This window comes from Chiloscyllium punctatum, chromosome 20, assembly GCF_047496795.1.
Source record: "Chiloscyllium punctatum isolate Juve2018m chromosome 20, sChiPun1.3, whole genome shotgun sequence".
NCBI lineage: Eukaryota > Metazoa > Chordata > Chondrichthyes > Orectolobiformes > Hemiscylliidae > Chiloscyllium > Chiloscyllium punctatum.
The window spans coordinates 7,466,141-7,486,480 of NC_092758.1; the positions used below are offsets into that span (position 1 = coordinate 7,466,141).

Consider the following 20,340-nt stretch of genomic DNA (forward strand, 5'->3'; position numbering starts at 1 on the left):
CTAATGGAAGTCATTCGTCAAAGATAAATTTATGCTACTTGAAAGGCTTGTAACTTGTGATATACTTGCTCAAATTGAAATAATGTTGAATAAATATGCGATCTAAACAAAGTTCCCTTGCACTTGTACATCATAGAATGTGGCAGAGGAAACACATTACATATAGGGAGTAGTCACTTTGAGTGTGTATGTCATTTTCTGGAAATGTTGCACCATTCACTTGAAATGGAGGCTTCAAAATGTTTCCACAAAGATAGTGTTGGCAGAGAGCTGATACATGCTGATGCAAGTTGTATTATGAGAGGAGGAAATGAACACAAATATTTATAAACTGTATTACTATAAATAAAAGATAACATTTAAGAGGAATACAAAATATACTGATTTTAGAAGGTACATGTTTCAAAAATGCGAAGTTGTGAAATGCGCAGAGTAACGTCTGAGATAGTGAATACAATTGAAGAACGAAATGGAGAATTGGTCTGCATCTGGGATGTCAAAATACCATCAAAGTAATTTTGTTCATCAGACAATATCTGCTGATAACATTTTCTGTTTCGAAAACCATCACAATTAGATACAATAGAAAGAAAAGTTGGCAACATTTGGTAAAGATCTAGTACAGTAGAATAGATTCAATTTAGCAAAGGGAAATTAGACTGAAACTAGATTGATTGGTTTGTGCCAAACGACAGACAGTTGTTGAAGTAAATATTCATTACAGGCAGGTGGAAAATAGATCTCAGCAATCCTGGTTCTCAACTTCAGCCAAGTAGGTTCAACTTGTTAGTGCCCACTGTCTCATCATCATGGTCTAATGGTCTATCAATCTCATTATTAAGAAGATAGGATCGTTTGTAAAATGAATAAAATAGAAAAGTTAAGCAGAAATAAAGGTAAATAATATAAGCCAGATTTAAAAATCCAGCAGAGTGATGCATAAAAATAATGTAAGTGATAAGGCAATGGGCATTAATGGATTATGTTTAGATTCCTTAATCGAATCTCACATTCGAAAACAAATACAGAGATATTATGCTCATTCTCGGTCAAAACAAGAATATTTTAACTTTTTTAAGCCAATAAAATAAAGCTAACTATACTTGCACAAAAATTAGTGAGACAGAAAGGGATACATCAGGTAAGTATATTGAAAAATGGCAAGAGTAAATTTCTTATAGTCATTATATCGGATGAATCTAATACTGAGGCAAACAGCTCTCTTTCTTTACAATTAATAGAGCAGAAATCCCTCTGGTTTCTGCTAATAGTAATCTCTGCATAACCCTCATACAGTATTCTGTTACAACTGATCTAATTGTGAACTCTTGTTATTATTTTTTCATTATCTACTTAACTAATTTTGTATTGAAAATAATCTCATGCTCCAAAAAAGTACCCGTTGTTCCCCCTTAGAAGTATAATTGGGTATTTTTCTAGTAAGTTACCTATTGTGTTTATGAGTAAACATGTTCAGTTACAGTCCTATTTTCAATAGTTAATGAGGTAATAGTGAGGTGACAGAAGACAGGAGGGTGGCTAACGTGGTGACACTATTTAATAAGGTGATAAGGAAAAGCCAGGGAATTGCACATCACTGAGCCTGATATTGCTGCTGGGTACGTTGTTGGATGGAATCCTGAGGGATAGGATTTACATGTATTTGGAAAGGGAAGAACTGATTAGTGTTAATCAACATGGCTTTGTGCGTGAGAAATCGTGTCTCTCTAACTGAAATGAGTTTTTTCAATAAGTATCAAAGAGAATAGATGAGGGCAGAGCAGTGAACGTAAACTATATGCACTTTAGTAAGGCATTCAAAGTGGTTCCTCGTGGTAGACTAATTGACAAGCTTAGATTACACTTAATGCAGGAAGAACTCGCCAGCTGGATACAGGACTGGCTTGAAAGTAAAAGGCAGAGGGTGGTAATGGAGGGTTGCTTTTCAGGCCTGTGACCAGCAGTGTGCCACAAGGATCGGTGTTGGATCCATCGCTTTTTATCATTTATATAAATGACTTGAATGTGAATATAGGAGATATGGCTAGTAAATTTGCAGATAACGCCAAAAATTGGAAGTGTAGTGGACAACAAAGAAAGTTACCTCAGAGTGCAAAGAGATCTTTATCAGGTGGGGCAATGGGCCAAAGAGTAGCAGATGGAGTTTAATTTAGATAAGTGTGAGGATATGCACTTTGGAAAGGCAAATCAGGGCAGGACTTATACAGTTAATGGTAAGGCCCTGGAAAGAGTTGCTGAGAAAAGGTACCTTGGAGTGCAGGTTTATAGTACCTTGAAAGTGGAGTCTCAGGTACATTGGATACAGAAGAAAGTGCTTGGTACGCTTGCCTTTATTGATCAGCGCATTGAGTATTGGAGTTGGCTGGACATGTTGCAGCCATACAAAACATTGGATAGGCCAATTTTGGAATATTGCATGTGATTCTGGTCTCCCCCTACAGAAAGGATGTAGTGAAATTGGAACGGGTTCAGAAAATATTTACAAGGATGTTGCCAAGGTTGGAGAGTTTGAGCTGTAGGGAGAGGCTGAATAGTCTGGGGCTGTTATACTCGAGCGTCAGAAGCTGAGGGGTTACCTTATATAAGTTTATAAAGTCATTAATAAAACTATGGGTAGGGTAAATTGTCAAGGTATTTTCCTTTGGGGTTGGCGAGTCTAAAACCAAAGGGCAACGCTTTAACTTGAATGGGGAAAGATTTAAAATGACCCTAAAGGATAATTTTTCCATGGAGAAGGTGGCACGTGTACAGACTGAGTGGCTGGAGGAAGTGGGAGAGGTTGGTACAATTATAAAATTTAATTGGCATCTGGATAGATATATCAATAGGAAAAATTTAGAAGGATATCGGCCAAACGTTGGCAAATAGGACGAGAATATATGGTTGGCATGGACAAGTTGGACCAAAAGGTTTTGTTTTCCATGCTGTACATTTCTATGACACTATGACTCCAAATTTTATAATTGTATGAACATCTACCACTTTCTCTGCCAGATCATTCTATACACATACCACCCTCTGCATTAACATGTTGTCCCTTAAGACCCTTTAATTTTTTCTTCTCTCACTTTAAACTGATGCACTCTAGCTTGGACTCACCTAGCCTGTGGAAAAGACCTTGACTGTTCATCTTATCCATGCCCTTCATGGCTTTATAAACTTCGATAACCCCTCAGCCTCCAGCCCACTCATCCTCTCCCTGTAGTTCAAACCATCCAACATGCTTGTAAATTTTTTATCAAACCTTTCAAGTTTCTCAACCTCTTTCCTATTGCAGGGAGACCAGAATTGAACAGAATAGTCTAAAAGTGATCGAACCAATATCCTGTAGAGCCACAACATGGCTTTCCAACGTCTATTCTCAATGCACTGACCAACAAAGGCACACGTGTCAAACACCTTCTACACTAAACTGTCTACTTGTAATTCCACTTTCATGGAACTATGAAGCTGCAGCCCAAGGTCTGTTTATTCGGCAACAGTCCCAAGGACTTGAACATTAAGTGTGTAAGCCCTGCCCTTAATAGCCCTATCAAAATGCAGCACCTCACATTTATCTAAATTATGCTCCATCTGTAACTCCTAGACTCATTTTCCAATCTGATCAAAGTCCCATTGTACCCTGAGATCACCTTCTTTTCTGTTCAGTACACTACCAATTTTGGCATCATCTTCAAACTTACTAATCATACCTCCTGTATTCACATCCACAGCATTCATATAAACGTCAAAAAGGAAGGGACTTAGTACAGATCCTTGTTCCACACTATTGGTCACAGTCTCAAAAGCAAGCCTCCACCATCACCCTCTGTCTCCTACCTTCAAGTCACTTTTGCATCGAAAATGTCTAATTCCCCCTGTATTCCATGTGGTCTAACCTCACAGACCAGTCTTATGGAACCTTGGTAAATGCCTTACTGAAGTCGGTATAGACAATGTCCACTGGTCTGCCTTCATTAATCTTCTTCGTCGCTTCTTCAAAAAATTGAATCATGTTAATGATGACATGATTTCCCACGCACATAGACATGTTGACAATCCATAATCAATTCATGTCTTTCCAAATACAAGTAAATCCTGTCCTTCAGAATCCCCTCCAAGAACTTACTCACCACTGACTTCAGGCTCATTGATCTGTAGTTCCCTGGCTTTTACTTACCACCTTTCTTAAATAAAAGCATTATGTTAGCCAAACTCCAGTCTTCGAGCACTTCCCCCCTCGCTACTGATGGTACAAATATCTCGGCAAGGGGCCCAGCAGTTATTTCCCTAGCTTCCCACAATGTTCTAGCTTTCATCTGATCCAGTCCCAGGGATTTATCCATTGTTTCATGAGGCATAATCCAGCACCTCCTCTTCTGTAATTATGGGCACTTTTCACGATATTAGTATTTGTTTCCCCAAGTTGCCTGGCTTCCATATCCTTCTTTGCACTAAGTACTGATGTGAAATATGCATTTGATACTTCTCCTATCTCTTGCGAGTCCACAAAGAGGTGGCCTTGCTGATCATAATGGGCCGTAACTTCTACCCAGTATTTTTGTCCTCAATGTATTTGTAGAAATCCTTTCGATTCTCCTTATTACTATCTGCCAAAACTATTTCATGTCCCCTTTTTGCCATCCTGATTTCCCTCTTGAGTATACTCCTACAAACCTTATACTCTCCAAGGGATTCATTCAATCCTTGCAGTGCATTTGCCATTCTCTGTTTCAACGTGTAGATCTCATTTTATTCTCTGTCTCTCTCCACCATTCGCTACTACCACTTCCACACACACCCCCCACCTCTCCCGTCACCCCCACTAACAGGACCAACACTCAAAATCCAGTGCTGTCAACACCATTCAGTTAGCATTTCTACATAACTGTGTGATCGTGTAAAGACAAAATACAGTGCATGCTGCAAATAAGAAACACAGAGAATGCTCGAAAAACTTAGCAGGTCTGATAGCAAGGAAAGATAAACCAGAAAGAATATTTCGACTCCACTATGACTCTTTTCGAGAAATGTACCGAAGAAGAGTCATAGTGGACTCCAGACATAACTCTGTCGCTTTCCCGACAAACGCTGCCAATCCAGTCGACTTTCTTCGCATGACTCTGATTTTGTTTATGTAATCAACTGGATTAGAATACTAGAATTAAATCCTTGCTAAACAATTGTGCAACGTAAAAACTGCAACATGCAAGTAATAAGTTTGATCACAAGGTCCTGCGACAGAACATGTCACTATTTTGTCCATGTTATATTAGACCAACATCTTTGTCCCCTGATTTCCAGATAAGCAACGTTCAGTTTATCGACTGAATACATGAACAGTTACGACTGTTCAACCCGTTCACGATTGGTCAATTCAATATTGCATGAAGCGGAGAAATAAAGAATTTAAGAGCAAGCTCAGGTCATTGGGCCCTTCGTAGATGCTCTAACATTCAGTAACATTATGACTGATCTGATTATAGTCTTAATGCCTCGTCCTAATTTGCCCCCACCACTCTCTCTCCCTGTACGTCACACAACCTCCGGTTTCCACTACCCTATCCCATACACAATTCCATCATGCTTGACTTCCTTGGCCAAGGAAATACGGATTCTGCAAGTACGTTACATGCCTCACCTCGTGTGATTGAACGGTTTCTTTCACAGTAGAATAGGGATCTTTTGTAGTGTTGTCTATTAGAAAAGAACCATGTTTCACAGTAAGCGCGGATTGTAGAGGATCATGTAACTTTAACAGGGTGAAATCCTTCGTGAATGCATTTGAAGTCGGACACTTGCCATATCCAGCCGTGTGAGGGACCGACACTCTTTCGTACACATCTGGATAATTAACTGGAATTGGAATATTCGCACTGGCCTTTTGAACACCTCGCAGTGAATCTCTTTGCACACCACAGAAGAGTCTCTCTGAACAACAACAGTCGCCATGATCTCCATGTGCGCCCTTCTGAATTTTCATAGCGAGCATTACTATAGCCGCAAGAAAAACAAAGGAGATTATCCCAAAAGAAATGATCAAATACATTCTGATATCATGTGTCCAGAACTCGGAGTTCCCCAGCGCAGCGACATTAGATGCACTTGTCTGATCAGTTTCCAACACTGACAAGTTGATACTGATTGTCGAAGAAAGTGAAGGCTTTCCGTTATCTCTGACCAGGATCACGATTTGCTGTTTCAGTGAATCCTTTGTGCCAAAGTGGCGGATAGTCCATACTTCTCCTGATTCGGAAGACACGGTAAACAAACTTTCATCCGTGGGCTGGCTAATCTGATAAAATAGCTGGGCGTTCTGTCCTGAATCAGCGTCTGTGGCTGTCACTTTAATCACAAGATAACCCGGATCAGCAGATCTGGGTATGGTCTCCTCTGCTGCGGAGTCTCCATTTGCCAATGGCGATAGGATCACGGGAGCGTTATCATTTTGATCGACTATAATCACATTTACACTTACGTTGCTGGCAAGCGGAGGGGTTCCATTATCCATTACTTGCGCAGAAAGCTGAAGATCGTGAAGCTGCTCGTAATCGAATCTTTGTTGCGCAAACATCACTCCGCTGTCTGAATCGACATAGACGAATGTGGATACAGGAACACCATGAACTGCACTATCCAGAATGGAATATGACAGTCGGCCATTTTGATTACTGTCTGGATCATTTGCTGATAGAAATCCGATTGAAGCGCCTATAGCATTATTTTCCGTCACATACATTGTAAAAGAAGACTGCGTAAAACGTGGTACATTATCATTTACATCCGATATTTGCACTGGGATAGTCTTGTTAGTCGAAAGTGGGGGGTTGCCTTTATCCGTGCATGTAATTGTAATGTTGTACTCAGACACCTTTTCACGATCTACGACACCGTCAGTAACCACTGTATAATAGTTATTCAAAGAACTGTCAAGCTTAAAAGGAACATCCTTAGAAACACGGCAAGAAACTGCCTGTCTTTCTTTGGAGTCTCTGTCCGTTACTTTCAAAATGGCTACCAACGTCCCTTCAGGGGCGTTCTCTGGAATGGGGGCATGCACAGAACTGATCATTATTCTGGGGGCGTTATCATTAACATCAGTAACTTTTACTAGGACCTTGCAGTACGATGGTATTCCTGCAATGCCTCTGTCCTTTGCTTGCACCGTCATCTCGTAGTTCTCCATCTCCTCGAAATCAATTATATCATTTACTCTGATCTCTCCTTTCTCAGCATTAATGCTGAACAGTTTACGTATTTTATCATCAGTGCCCTCGCTGAAAGAATATATTACTTCACCATTTACTCCCTCGTCTAAATCTATAGCATTAACCTTTGCTATTAAAGAACCCCTCGGTGCGTTTTCAGGAATCGCAACTTGGTACACATTCTCATCGAAAACCGGTGCATTATCATTTATATCAGAAACGATTATGACAATCTGTGTGCTCCCTGATTTGCTCGGGGAGCCTCCATCGATTGCGGTTAGTGTTAACCGATGAGTCGCTTGCTGCTCTCTATCTAAGGCTTTTTGGAGGACGAGCTCTGGAGTCATTATTTGGTTGCTATTGGTTTGTAGATCCAAAGCAAAGAAATCATTTTGGCTTAGTCGATAAGTGTGGACGCTGTTGCTTGAAGAATCAGGATCGTACGCTCTTTGAAGTGGAAAGCGGGTTCCGGGTGAAGCAAACTCTGATATTTCAAAACGGGTCTCGCCTTTCGGGAACCCGGGTGGATTGTCGTTTATATCGATAATCTCAACGTCAATATTATATAATTCAAATGGGTTCTCAGTCATAGCTTCCAAAGTCAACACACATGCAAATATCGGTTCACAGAGCTGTTCCCTGTCGATTTTCTCATTGACGAGCAGAATGCCGTTTTCAAAATTTATGTCCAGATATTGCTTGTGCTTTTCAGTTGCAATCCGAAACTTCCGAACGGACAGCTGCCGTAAATCTATCCCGAGGTCTTTTGCAATGTTCCCAACCATAGAACCTTTCTGCAATTCTTCGGGAATTGAATAGCGAATGGTTCCGTAAACTGAATATAGAAATTGGCCGAATATCAAACAAAGAAGTTGCACAAAAAATAATGGGAACGTTAAATAAGCCATTCGTACTCAAAGACCAAAACATATACTGCGGGCAAATACACCAAGAAATCGCACTGCAGTTATCATACCGCACACAACGCCACATCAAAAGGTACCTGGTTCGCTTCTTTCCAACTTCTAGTTGGAAACAATAGCATTATCTGCACGAAGCTTCTTTAGCGACTAATATGCTTTCTCAGATGTCATGAAGAACAAAAAACAAAGAGTGTGCTGCTCATTCTCGGATATTGCCGAGCGTTTCGTTTTGTTGGGGTGGGGCTGGATCTCCAACCACATTGCTATCACCGTATTGGTACACAGCGACACAGCGAGTATCGACCAATTATAACACCAACTCCTCTTAAAGCAGTATTGAACCGAATCACGTTGTACAACTTTAAATATGAGTGCATTGTCATACCATGTAGTTATTTAGGTTGTTAATGGTTTGTGCAAAAGCTTGAATACAATATAGTATTGATTGTGACTGCTCGCAAGTTGATTTTTAAATGTATTTAAGTACATTATTCATGGTGTTTTGCAATGGCCAAACTTTAAGTCAGCCTAAAATAGTGTAAGGTGTACATGGAAAACACTACAATTCGATTAACATCATATAGTTAGCATGTTTTATTCAACATAATAACTTATATGCTGTGAAAGTATTTTTTAGTGCTGGGTTAAAGATGTTAAAAGTTGTTACAGTTTCGCCAGGACTGCTTTCTCGCCAAGGAGTGATAACTGGTGGAGTTGAGAAGGACATTCTTCATGATATTCTTCATAACTCAGCTCGTGTGGGAATTGAACGCCATAGGTGTTTGTGCAACTCAGCATTGTAAACCAGCCATTTTGTCATATTACAGAGATTTTGTTTCTTTAGTCATTTTTCTGGGCTATGGACATCGCTGGCTGGCCAGCATTTATTGCTCGTCCCCAGTTGCCCATGAGAAGGTGATTGTGAGCTATTTTATTCAACTGCTGCAATCCACCTACTTTGGGTTGACCCATAATGCCATCACAGAGGTGATTCCAGGATTTTGATCAGTGGCAGTCACGGAACCATGTTATATTTCCAAGTCAGGATGATGAGTGACTTTGGGGGAAATTAGAGGTGATGGTGTTTCCATGTATCTGCTTCTCTTGTTCTTCTAGATGGAAGTGGCTATGGCTTTGGAAGGTGCTGTCTGAGGATCTTTGGTGAATTTCTGCAGTGCATCTTGTAGATAGTGCACACTGCTACTACTGAGTGTTGGAAGCGAGGGAGTGGATATTTATAGATGTCATGCCAATCAAGTGTAGTTTTGTCCTGGATGGTGTCAAGTTTCTTGAGTATTGTTAGAGGTATATCCATCCAAGTAAATGGGGAATATTCCATCACACTCCTATCTTCTGCCTTGCAAATGGTGGGCAAGCTTTGGTTGGGGGGTGGGGGAGGGGGAAGGGCGGGATGTGGTGGTGGGTTCAGGAGCTGAGTTATTTGCTGCAGTCTTCCTAGCCTCTGGTCTGCTTTTGTTAGCTACTGTGCTTATATGGAGAGTCCAATTGAGGTTTCTGGTCAATGGTAACCCCCAGAATGTTGATAATGGTGGATTTAGTGATTGACACCATTGAATGTCAAGGGGTGGTGGTTAGATTGCTTCTTCTTGGTGGTGGTCATAGCTTGGCATTTGTGTGGTACGATTGTTACTTGCTCTTGTCAGCCCAAGCCTGGATATTGTCAACATCTTGTCACTGTCTGGCGAGACGCAAATTGTGCTAAACATTATGTAATCAATAGACAATAGGTGCAGGAGTAGGCCATTCTGCCCTTCGAGCCTGCACCACCATTCAATATGATCATGGCTGATCATCCTTAATCAGTATCCTGTTCTAGCCTTACCTCCATAACCCTTGATTCCACATCCTTGAGAGCTCTATCCAATTCTTTCCTAAATGAATCCAGAGACTGGCCTCCACTGCCCTCTGGGGCAGAGCATTCCACACACCCACCACTCTCTGGGTGAAGAAGTTTCTCCTCATCTCTGTCCTAAATGGTCTACCCCGTATTTTTAAGTTGTGTCCTCTGGTTCAGCACTCACCCATCAGCGGAAACATGGTTCCTGCCTCCAGAGTGTCCAATCCTTTAATAATCTTATATGTCTCAATAAGATCCCCTCCCAGTCTTGTAAACTCAAGGGTACATAAGCCCAGTTGCTCCAGTCTTTCAGCGTAAGGTAATCCCGCCATTCCAGGAATTGACCTCGTGAACCTACGCTGCACTGTCTCAATAGCCAGAATGTCTTTCCTCAAATTTGGAGGCCAGAACAGCACACAGTACTCCAGGTGTGGTCTCACCAGGGCCCTGTAAAGCTGCAGAAGAACCTCTTTGCTTCTATACTCAATCCCTCTTGTTATGAAGACCAGCATGCTATTAGCCTTCTTCACTACCTGCTGTACGTGCATGCTTACCTTCATTGACTGGTATACCAGAAACCCAGATCTCTTTGTACTGCCCCTTTACCTAAATTGATTCCATTTAGGTAGTAATCTGCCTTTCTGTTCTTGCCACCAAAGTGGATAACCATACATTTATCCACATTAAACTGCATCTGCCATGCATCTGACCACTCACCTAACCTTTCCAGATCACCCTGTAATCTCGTAACATCCTCCTCACATTTCACCCTGCCACCCAGCTTAGTATCATCAGCAAATTTGCTGTTATTGCTAACACCATCTTCTATATCTTTAACATATATTGTAAAAAGCTGCGGTCCCAGTACTGATCCCTGCAGTACCCCACTGGTCACTGCCTGTCATTCTGAAATGGAGCTGTTTATCACTACTCTTTGTTTCCTATCAGCCAACCAACTTTCAGTCCAAGTTAGTACTTTGCCCCCAATACCATGCGCCATAATTTTGCTCACTAACCTCCTGTGTGGGACTTTATCAAAAGCTTTCTGAAAGTCCAAGTACACTACATCTACTGGATCTCCCTCGTCCATCTTCAGAGTTACATCCTCAAAAAATTCCAGAAGATTAGTCAAGCATGATTTCCCCTTGATAAATCCATGCTGACTCTGATCTATCCTGTTACTACTATCCAGATGTGTCGTAATTTCATCCTTTATAATAGACTCCAGCATCTTTTCCACCACTGAGGTCTGACTAACTAGTCTATAATTTCCTGTTTTCTCTCTCCCACCTTTCTTAAAAAGTGGTGCAACATTGGCCACCCTCCAATCCACAGGAACTGACCCCGAATCTATCGAACTCTGGAAAATAATCACCAACAGATCCATGATGTCTTGAGCCACCTCCTTGAGTACCCTGGGATGTAGACCATTAGGCCCTGGGGACTTATCAACCTTCAGAACTAACAGTCTCTCCAACACCAATTCCTGGCAAATGTAAATTCCCTTAAGTTCAGGTCTTTCAGCCACTGTTACCTCAGGAAGATTGCTTGTGTCTTCCCCAGTGAACACAGATCTGAAGTACCAATTCAATTCTTCTGCCAGTTCCTTGCTCCCTGTAATATATTACCCTGTTTCTGTCTTCAAGGGCCCAATTTTAGTCTTAACCATTTTTTTGCCTTTCTCGTACCTAAAAAAAGCTTTTACTATCCTCCTTTATATTTTTGGCCAGTTCACCTTCGTACCTCTTTTTTTTTTCTCTGCGTATCTCCTTCTTAGTAATCCTCTGTTGTTCTTTAAAAGCTTCCCAGTCCTCCGTTTTCCCACTTATCTTTGCTATGTTATACTTTTTCTCTTTTGATTTTATATGTTTCTTAACTTCCCTCGTTAGCCACGGTCACCCATACCTCCTCCTAGGATCTTTCTTCCTTTTTGGAATGAACTGATCCTGTATCTTCTGCATTATACACAGAAATATCCGCCATTGTTCCTCCACTGTCATTCCTGCAACAGTATTGCATCAATGAACTTTGGTCAGCTCCTCCCTCATAGCTCCATAGTTCCCTTTATTCAACAGAAATATTGTCACTTCCGATTGTACCCTCTCCCTTTCAAATTGCAGATTGAAGCTTATTGTATTATAGTCACTACTTCCCAATGGCTCCTTCACTTCAAGGTCCCTGATCAATTCTGGTTCGTTGCACAATACCAGATCCAGAATTGCCTTCTCCCTGGTCGGCTTCAGCACTAGCTGTTCTAAGAATCCATCTCTGAGGCACTCCACAAAGTCTCTTTCTTGAGGTCCAATGCCATCCTGATTCTCCCAATCTACCTGCATGTTGAAATCCCCCATAAAAACTGTTGTAACATCTTTGCGACAGGCCAATTTCAGCTCCTGATTCAACTTACATCCGACATCCAGACTACTGTTTGGTGGCCTGTAGGTAACTCCCAAGAGGTTCTTTTTACCCTTAGTATTTATAAGCTCTATCTACACTGACTCTACATCCCCTGACTCTAGGTTGCCCCGCGCAAGGGACTGAATATCATCCCTTACCAACATGGCCACCCCACCCCCTCTTCCCGTCAGTCTAGCACGTGTAGCCTTGAATATTCATTTCCCAGGCCCTGTCCACTTGAAGCCATGTCTCAGTTATCTCCACAATATCGTATCTGCCAATTTCCAAAAGACCCTCAAGCTCATCCATCTTATTTCTAATGCTTCATGCATTCATCATTGAACATCCCAGTTCTAAACTTATGGTGGAGGGAATGTCATTGATAAAGCACCTGAAGATGTTTGGACTTAGGAAACTATTCGGAGGAACTCTTGCAGAGATGTCCTGAAGCTATGATGACTGACCTTGAACAACCACCACCATCTCCCACATACCAGCTATGACTCGAACCAGCGAAGAATGTGCACCGATATCAAGTGATTCCAGTTTGCCAAGGCTCCTTGATGTCTCGCTGTGACGATGCTGTCACCTTAAAAAGCTTATTTTGTCCTGGGTATTTCTGAAGAGAGGTTCTAAAGGCAGAGGTACCAAAGTGCTATGGAGCTAGCCTGAATCTGCCTTTTTTTAAAAAACAGATCTAACAATGGAGTGGGGTTGACCAGTTCTCCCAGTGTAGGTTCAATTTTTTTCAGTGTAACAGTCACAAGATGTATGAGTACCAGAGGGCTTGCAAGCTTCAGTAAACGATTCCTGACTGACTTTCTCTAAAACACAGCTGGATGCTGTTCATTCCTGTCTGTAAGAATCTGTGTTTGGATTTATCTTTTTTGCCAAGGTGGTGTGTGTGTGGAATGTTACGACACTGGAACAGGTAATTGTGTTACAGTATTGAGTTTTGGTTAAGTTTCCCAAGAATTAAGTTATTTAAATTCTGCTTTCTCTTGTCCATCCTACAACTGTGCTGTTTAAATAAATTCTCTTTTGCTTAAAGCTAAGTGGTTTGACAAGATGTATTACACCTGGAACACTCACTTTTCATATCTACCTTTAAAGTAAGAAAAGGTTAGGGTCCAGGCAACCTTCTCAAAATATTTCAAGGGGGTCTAACCTGTTCAATAAGAACATTGTCGAATGCATCCTGGATGTCATAGGTTGTCACTGCAACCTAATCTCTGGAATTTAGCTCTTTTTTTCCCCATGTTTAAAGGCAGGCTGTAATGAGGCACCAAGTGGCTCTGACAGAATGCAAACTAATGTTACTGAGCAGGATATTGCTGAGCACGTGCTGCTTGATAGCACTGTCGATTACACATTCCATCACTTTATTGAAGATCGAGAGTAAACTGATGGGGCAGTGATTTGCCAGGTTGGATTTGCCCTGGTTATTATACATATGATACACTTGGGTGATTTTCCCATTATCGATAGATGCCAATGCAGTAACTGTATTAGAAGAGCTTGGTTTGGGGAATGGCAAGTATGTGAGCCCAAGCCTTCAAATACTATCGTCAAAACGTTGTCAGGGCCCACAGACGTTGCAGCACCCAGTGCCTCCAACCATTTCTTAATATCAGTTGGAGTGAATCAAATTGGCTGGAGACTGTTATCTGTAATGGTGGATTCCACTGGAGGAGGCTGAGATGGATCATCCACTTAGCACTCGTGACTGAAAATTGCTGCCAATGTTTCAGCCTTATCTTTTGCACTGATGTGCTGGGCTCTTCCTTCATTGGGGATATGGTTATTTGTGGAGCCTACTCCTCCAGTTAGTTATTTCCTGTCCACCAACATTCTTGACTGAATGTGACAGGACGACAGAGCTTAGATCAGATTCTTTCATTGTGGGATCATTAACTCTGTCTATCACTTGCAGCTTATGCTGTTTAGCTTACAATAGTCCTGTTTGGTAGCGTCACCAGGTTGCACCTCATTTTCAAATATGCTTGGTGCTCTTCCTGGCATAAACTCCTGCACTGAACATTGACCCATATTTGATCCCCTGACATGATGGTAATGTTTGAGTGGGGGACATGTCGTGCCATGAGTTTGTACATTATGCTGAGTATAATGTTGTTTCTATTGATGGTCCACAGCATCTCATGAATTCCCAGCCTTGAATTATTAGGTCTGTTCGAAGTCTCTCCCATTTAGTATGGTGGTAATGCCACACAACACGATGGAGGTTATCGTCAATGTAAAAGGGAATGCCGTCTCCTCAAGGACTGTGAGGTGGTCACTCTTACTGATACTGTCACGGACAGATGAATCTGTAGCTAATGTATTGGGAACAATGAGATCAAGAGTGTTTTTTTTCATCTTGTTGGTTCCCTCACCACCTGCTGCAGACCCAGTGTAGCAGCTATGTCCTTTAGGACCCGAATAATTCAATGCAGAGTTACTCTTGGTGATGGACATTGAAATCCCGACCCAGAGTACATTTTGTGCTCTTGTCATCCTCAGTGCTTCTTCCAAGTGTTGTTGAAGGAAATCTGCCATCCACGCTTGTCCAGGCGAAGATAGCAGTTTTCCTTCACTGATGGATATTAGCTGAGTTTCCAGATTAATAGTTTGGCAATAATATGACTAGGCATATCCCCCTCTATGAATGTAATTCTAACATTCTGATGGGCAATATCCATTAAATGCAAATGCATGAACGTAACTAAAATTCTCTATATACATGGAATCTACCCCCTCAGCTCTCTAAGGCAAGGAGATCCAAAGACGTAAAATCTTCTGAGAGAAGAAATTCCTCCTTATCTCAATTTTTAGTTAGCCCCCTTTAGTCATAGATTTATGGAGTCATAGAAACGTACAACATGGAAACAGACCATTCAGTTCACCTCGTCCCTGCAGTCCAGATGTCCTAAATTAGTCTAGTCCAATTTGCTAGCACTTGGCCAATATCCCTGTAAGCCCTTCATATTCATATACCATCCAGATGCCTTTTAAATGTTTTAATTGTCCTAGCATCCACCACTTCTGCTAACAGGTCATTCCATATAGGCACTACTATTTGCATGAATAAGGTTGTTCTTTAGGTCCCTTTTAAATCTTTTCCCTCTCACCTTAAGCCTAAGCCATCTAGTTCTTGACACCCAGACCACAGGGAAAAGATCTTGTATATTTATCCTATCCATGCCCCTCATGATTTCATAAAGCTCTATAAGGTCACCCCTCAGCCTCCAATGCTTCAGGGAAAGCAGCCCAAGCTTATTCACCATCAGCTTATAGCTCAAACCCTTTAGCTCTAGTAACATCCTCTTAAATCTTCTCAGAACCCTTTCAGGTTTCACAACATCCTTCCAATACAAGGGAGCCCAGAATTGCATGTAATTTCCCAAAGTGACCGAACCAATGTCCTGAACAGACATGACAAGACCTCACAACTCCTGTACTCAATGCTCTGACCAATAGAAGAAAGTTGACTAAATGCCTTCTTTACTATTCTATCTACCTGAGACTTCACTTTCAAGGAACTATGAACCTGCACTCCAAGATTCTTTGTTCAGGAAAACTCCCCAGGACCTTACCATTAAGTGCATAAGTCCTACCCTGATTTGTCTTTCCAAAATTCAGATCCTCACACTTTTTCTAAATTAAACTACATTGTTCATTCCTCAGCCCATTGACCCATCTGATCAAGATCTCACTATATTCTGAGGTAATTTTCTTCGCTAACCACTGCACCTTAAATTTTGGTGCCATCTGCAAACTTACTAACTATATCTCCTATGTTCACACCCAAATCATTTATATACATGATGAAAATCAGTGGAACCAGCAAAATCTTTGTGGCATTCTGAAAAGCAACCCTCCAAAACCAACCTCTGTCTTCTATCTCTGAGCCAATTTTGTATCTAAATGGCTAGTTCTCCTTGTATTCCATGTGATCCACCCTTGCTAACCACTCTACCATGAGGAAGCTTGTCAAATACCTTACTGAAGTCCAATCTGAGGCAAGGCGATTTAGTCCAAGATTTGCACAAGAAATGCACAGCATTCACCCTGTCAAATCCCTTTAAAAACTTGTATACTTCAATGAGATGACCTCTCCTTCTCAAACATTCCACAATAAGAGTGTCCCAACCTGTTTGGCAATGTATAAGGCAATCTGTCTATAACAAGAATCATCCTCATGAACCTTCTTTGAACTGCCTCCTTTGAAATGATACGTTTTTGTTCAATGAGCGAAAGAACCTGCTCACTGTACTCCAGATGTGGTTGCACCAGCACCTTGTAATGAATGACTTCATTATAGCTGTATTCCAATCACTTAGAAACAACGGTTAACATTTCATTTGCCTTCCTGATTACTTGCTGATCATGTGTGCGAGCAATTTGAATTTCATACAAAAGTGGGCCCAAGTCTCTTTATGTTTCAGATTTCTGCAGTTCTTTTTCTCCATTTAAATAAGGCTTTGGTCTCCCTTCCACAACAAACAACTTTATATTTTCACAAATGATACTTCCTTGGCCAATTTCTTGAAATCTGTCTTTCCACCTATTTTAGCACTTTGAAATGATGGCTACAATGCACTGGCTTTCTTCCTCCAAGGTATTAATATATGTAGCAAACAGTTTGGTGCCAGCCATGTAGTACCTGAAATAAAACCCTTTAACCCACTCTCTGTTTCGTGTGGATTATCCAATTCTATATCCAAGCTAATATAATGCCTTCAGCAGCATGGGTTCTTATCTTATGACTTAACCTTTTCTGGAGCATGTGATGGAAGCCCAAATATAACGCATCTACTGGTTTCCCTCTATCAACTCTAGTTGGTACTTGCTGTAAAACTCCAATCAATTAGTCAGACACAATTTCACTTTCATGAAGCAATGCTGACTCTGATTAAATTATCACTTTTCAAATATTCTGATATTATTGCCTTAATAACTAATTCCAATACTGTTCCAACAATAGATGGTAAGCTGATTGGTAGGCTAACCTGGATTTTACCTCCTTTTTTTTGAACAGGTGTGTCGCATAGACAGTCCTCCAAACCTCTCCAGTATCCAACAATATTTGTAAAATTAGAAACAATGTATCCAGAATCTCTGCAACTATATCTTCTAGGATCCTAGGATGCCTGCCATCAGGATCAGGGGATTTATATGTCTTTTACTTCAGTGGTTTGTCTAAATGATAGCGATTAGTACTTCATTCATCGCCTTTCTTTTAGTAAAACTGGGATGTTCAAAGCATTTTCCCCTGTAAAGACTCATTTAAACTATTTATTAAACTTCGCTGCGATTTCCTTGTTCCACATAACCGTTTCCCAGATTTATTGCCTGCCTGCAACAGTAGTAGACTCATCGATGTTAGACCATAAGACCATAAGACATAGGAGTGAAAGTAAGGCCATTCGGCCCATCGGGTCCACTCCGCCATTTAATCAAGGCTGATGGGCATTTCAACTCCACTTACCTGCATTCTCCCCGTATCCCTTAATTTCTTGTGACATCAAGAATTTATCAATCTCTGCCTTGAAGACATTTAGCGTCCCGGCCTCCACTGCACTCCGCGGCAATGAATTCCACAGGCCCACCACTCTCTGGCTGAAGGAATGTCTCCGCATTTCTGTTCTGAATTTACCCCCTCTAATTCTAAGGCTGTGTCCACGGGTCCTAGTCTCCTTGCCTAGCGGAAACAATTTCCTAGCGTCCACCCTTTCCAAGCCATGTATTATCTTGTAAGCTTCTATTAGATCTCCCCTTAATCTTCTAAACTCCAATGAATACAATCCCAGGATCCTCAGCCGTTCCTCGTATGTTCCAGGGATCATCCGTGTGAATCTCTGCTGGACATGCTCCAGTGCCAGTATGTCCTTCCTGAGGTGTGGGGACCAAGACTGGACACAGTACTCCAAATGGAGCCTAACTAGAGCTTTATAAAGTTTCAGTAGCACAATGGTACTTTTATATTCCAACCCTCTTGAGATAAATGACAACATTGCATTTGCTTTCTTAATCACAGACTCAACCTGCATGTTTACCTTTAGAGAATCCTCGACTAACACTCCCAGATCCCTTTGTACTTTGGCTTTACGAATTTTCTCACCGTTTAGAAAGTAGTCCATGCTTGTATTCTTTTTTCCGAAATGCAAGACCTCGCAAAAAGTAGTATACATCTATATGGAAATGAATGGACATGGAATGATGAAGCTTAATGGTGTAATTGTTTTAAACATGGAATGTTAAAAAAATAGTTTGGGTATGAACATGAAACAATGGAATACAAGTTAAACATGAGAAATTTGTACTAGAAGTTATGTTTGCCACAAGGAAAACACTACTGATCTGGGAACACAATAACATAAAATATAGAACAATACAGCACAGTATTTGAGGGCTCTTCTGCCCTCAAAGATCTGCCAGCCTTTTATCCTACTCTAAGATCAGAGTAACCGACATAACCTTCATTGTAATAACTTCCATGTGCCTATCCAAGAGATGCTGAAATGTCCCTAATGTATCTGACTCTACTACCACTGCTGACAGTGCATTCCATGCACTCACCATTTTCTGAGTAAAGAACCTGCGTCTGACATCTCCTCTAAACCTTCCTCCATTTACCTTAAAATTATGTCCCCTCATAATAGGTATTTCTGCCATGGGAAAAAAGTCTATATCAATTCACTCGATCTATGCTTCTCAACACTTTGTACACCTCTATCAAGTCAGCTCTCCTCCTTCTTCGCTCCAATGAGAAAAATCCTGGCTCCCTCAACTTTTCTTCATAAGACACGCTCTCCAGTCCAGGCAACATCCTCATCAATCTCCTCTGCACCGTCTCTAAAGTTTCCACATTTTTTTCTATAATGAGGTGACAAGAACTCAACACAACATTCCAAGCGTGGACTAACCAGGATTCTGTAAAGCTTCAGCATAACCTCACTGCTCTTAAACTCAATAGCCCTGCTGATGAAAGCTAATACACCACACACCTTCTTAACAACACTATCAGGTTGGGTGGCAACTTTGGGGGGTCTATTTACATGGACCACAAGATCCCTCTGATCTCCACTCTGCCTAGAATCTTGCCTTTAACCCTGTATCCTGCATTCAAATTTGGCCTTCCAAAACCTAAAAAAAATCTATAAATCACATATCAGAAAAACATTAAAGCCATGAAACGTCTACTCATTACAATCACCACATAATGCTATAGGAAATAAACTAGGCGGTGCAGCGTGAATTTTGATTGGAACCGTCGCCCCACGAACAGATTTGTTTTCAATTCATTCAGTTCATTACAGTGATTAAAACCACACTGTAAGAGAATTGTGAGTTAGAAGCAGGCAGCGAAATCTTGCCAATTGGAAACGTAAGCTTGCCAGACATTTCAGCGCGTGTGACGCACGTGGACATCCACATGGTCTCAATGTGAAAAAACATTTAAAGTCCAGACATTACAGCAGAATTGGGTCATTCACCTCCTTGAGTTTGCTATGCCATTCAGTCATAGTTGATACATTTCTCAACACCATTCTCCTGCCTTCTCCCCATAAACCTTGGTCCCCTTACAAATTTTAAAGACACTCAATTAGTTGCCTTCCATAGCATTCTGCAGCAATTTATTCCACAAATTCACCACCCTCTGGCTCGGTTATTTCTCATCATTTCAGTTTTAAAGAGTCATCCTTTTACTCTAAAACTGTGCTCTCAGTTCCTACTATCTCCGGTGAATGGAAACAACTTCTAATAATCCACTCTACCCAGGCATCTCAGTTTTCTGTAAGTTTCTGAAAGGAAATGATTTCCCCTTTTCCTAAACTCCATCAAGTTCAGTTCCAGTACCTCATCCATGCCTGGGATGATTCTTCTGAAGCTCCTTTGGACCCCTTCCAATGACAATATATTCTTCTTTCGACATGGACCTAAAACTGCTCAC

General features: G+C 41.1%; 1 protein-coding gene across 2 annotated transcripts in view; it reads right to left on the reverse strand.

Moving 5' to 3' along the window:
* The window catches only part of LOC140491846 (protocadherin-10-like), a 180,773-nt gene that overhangs the window by 80,634 nt on the left and 79,799 nt on the right, over positions 1-20,340 (reverse strand). The window contains exon 1 of one of the 2 annotated variants that reach the window (XM_072590246.1): positions 5,642-8,205. The exons of the other annotated variant lie outside the window; for it this stretch is intronic. Coding sequence (XP_072446347.1) covers positions 5,642-8,116 — 2,475 coding nt within the window. The 5' untranslated portion in view covers positions 8,117-8,205. Of the gene's footprint in view, positions 1-5,641; positions 8,206-20,340 lie in introns of those variants that run through there. 2 annotated transcript variants of the gene reach the window in all.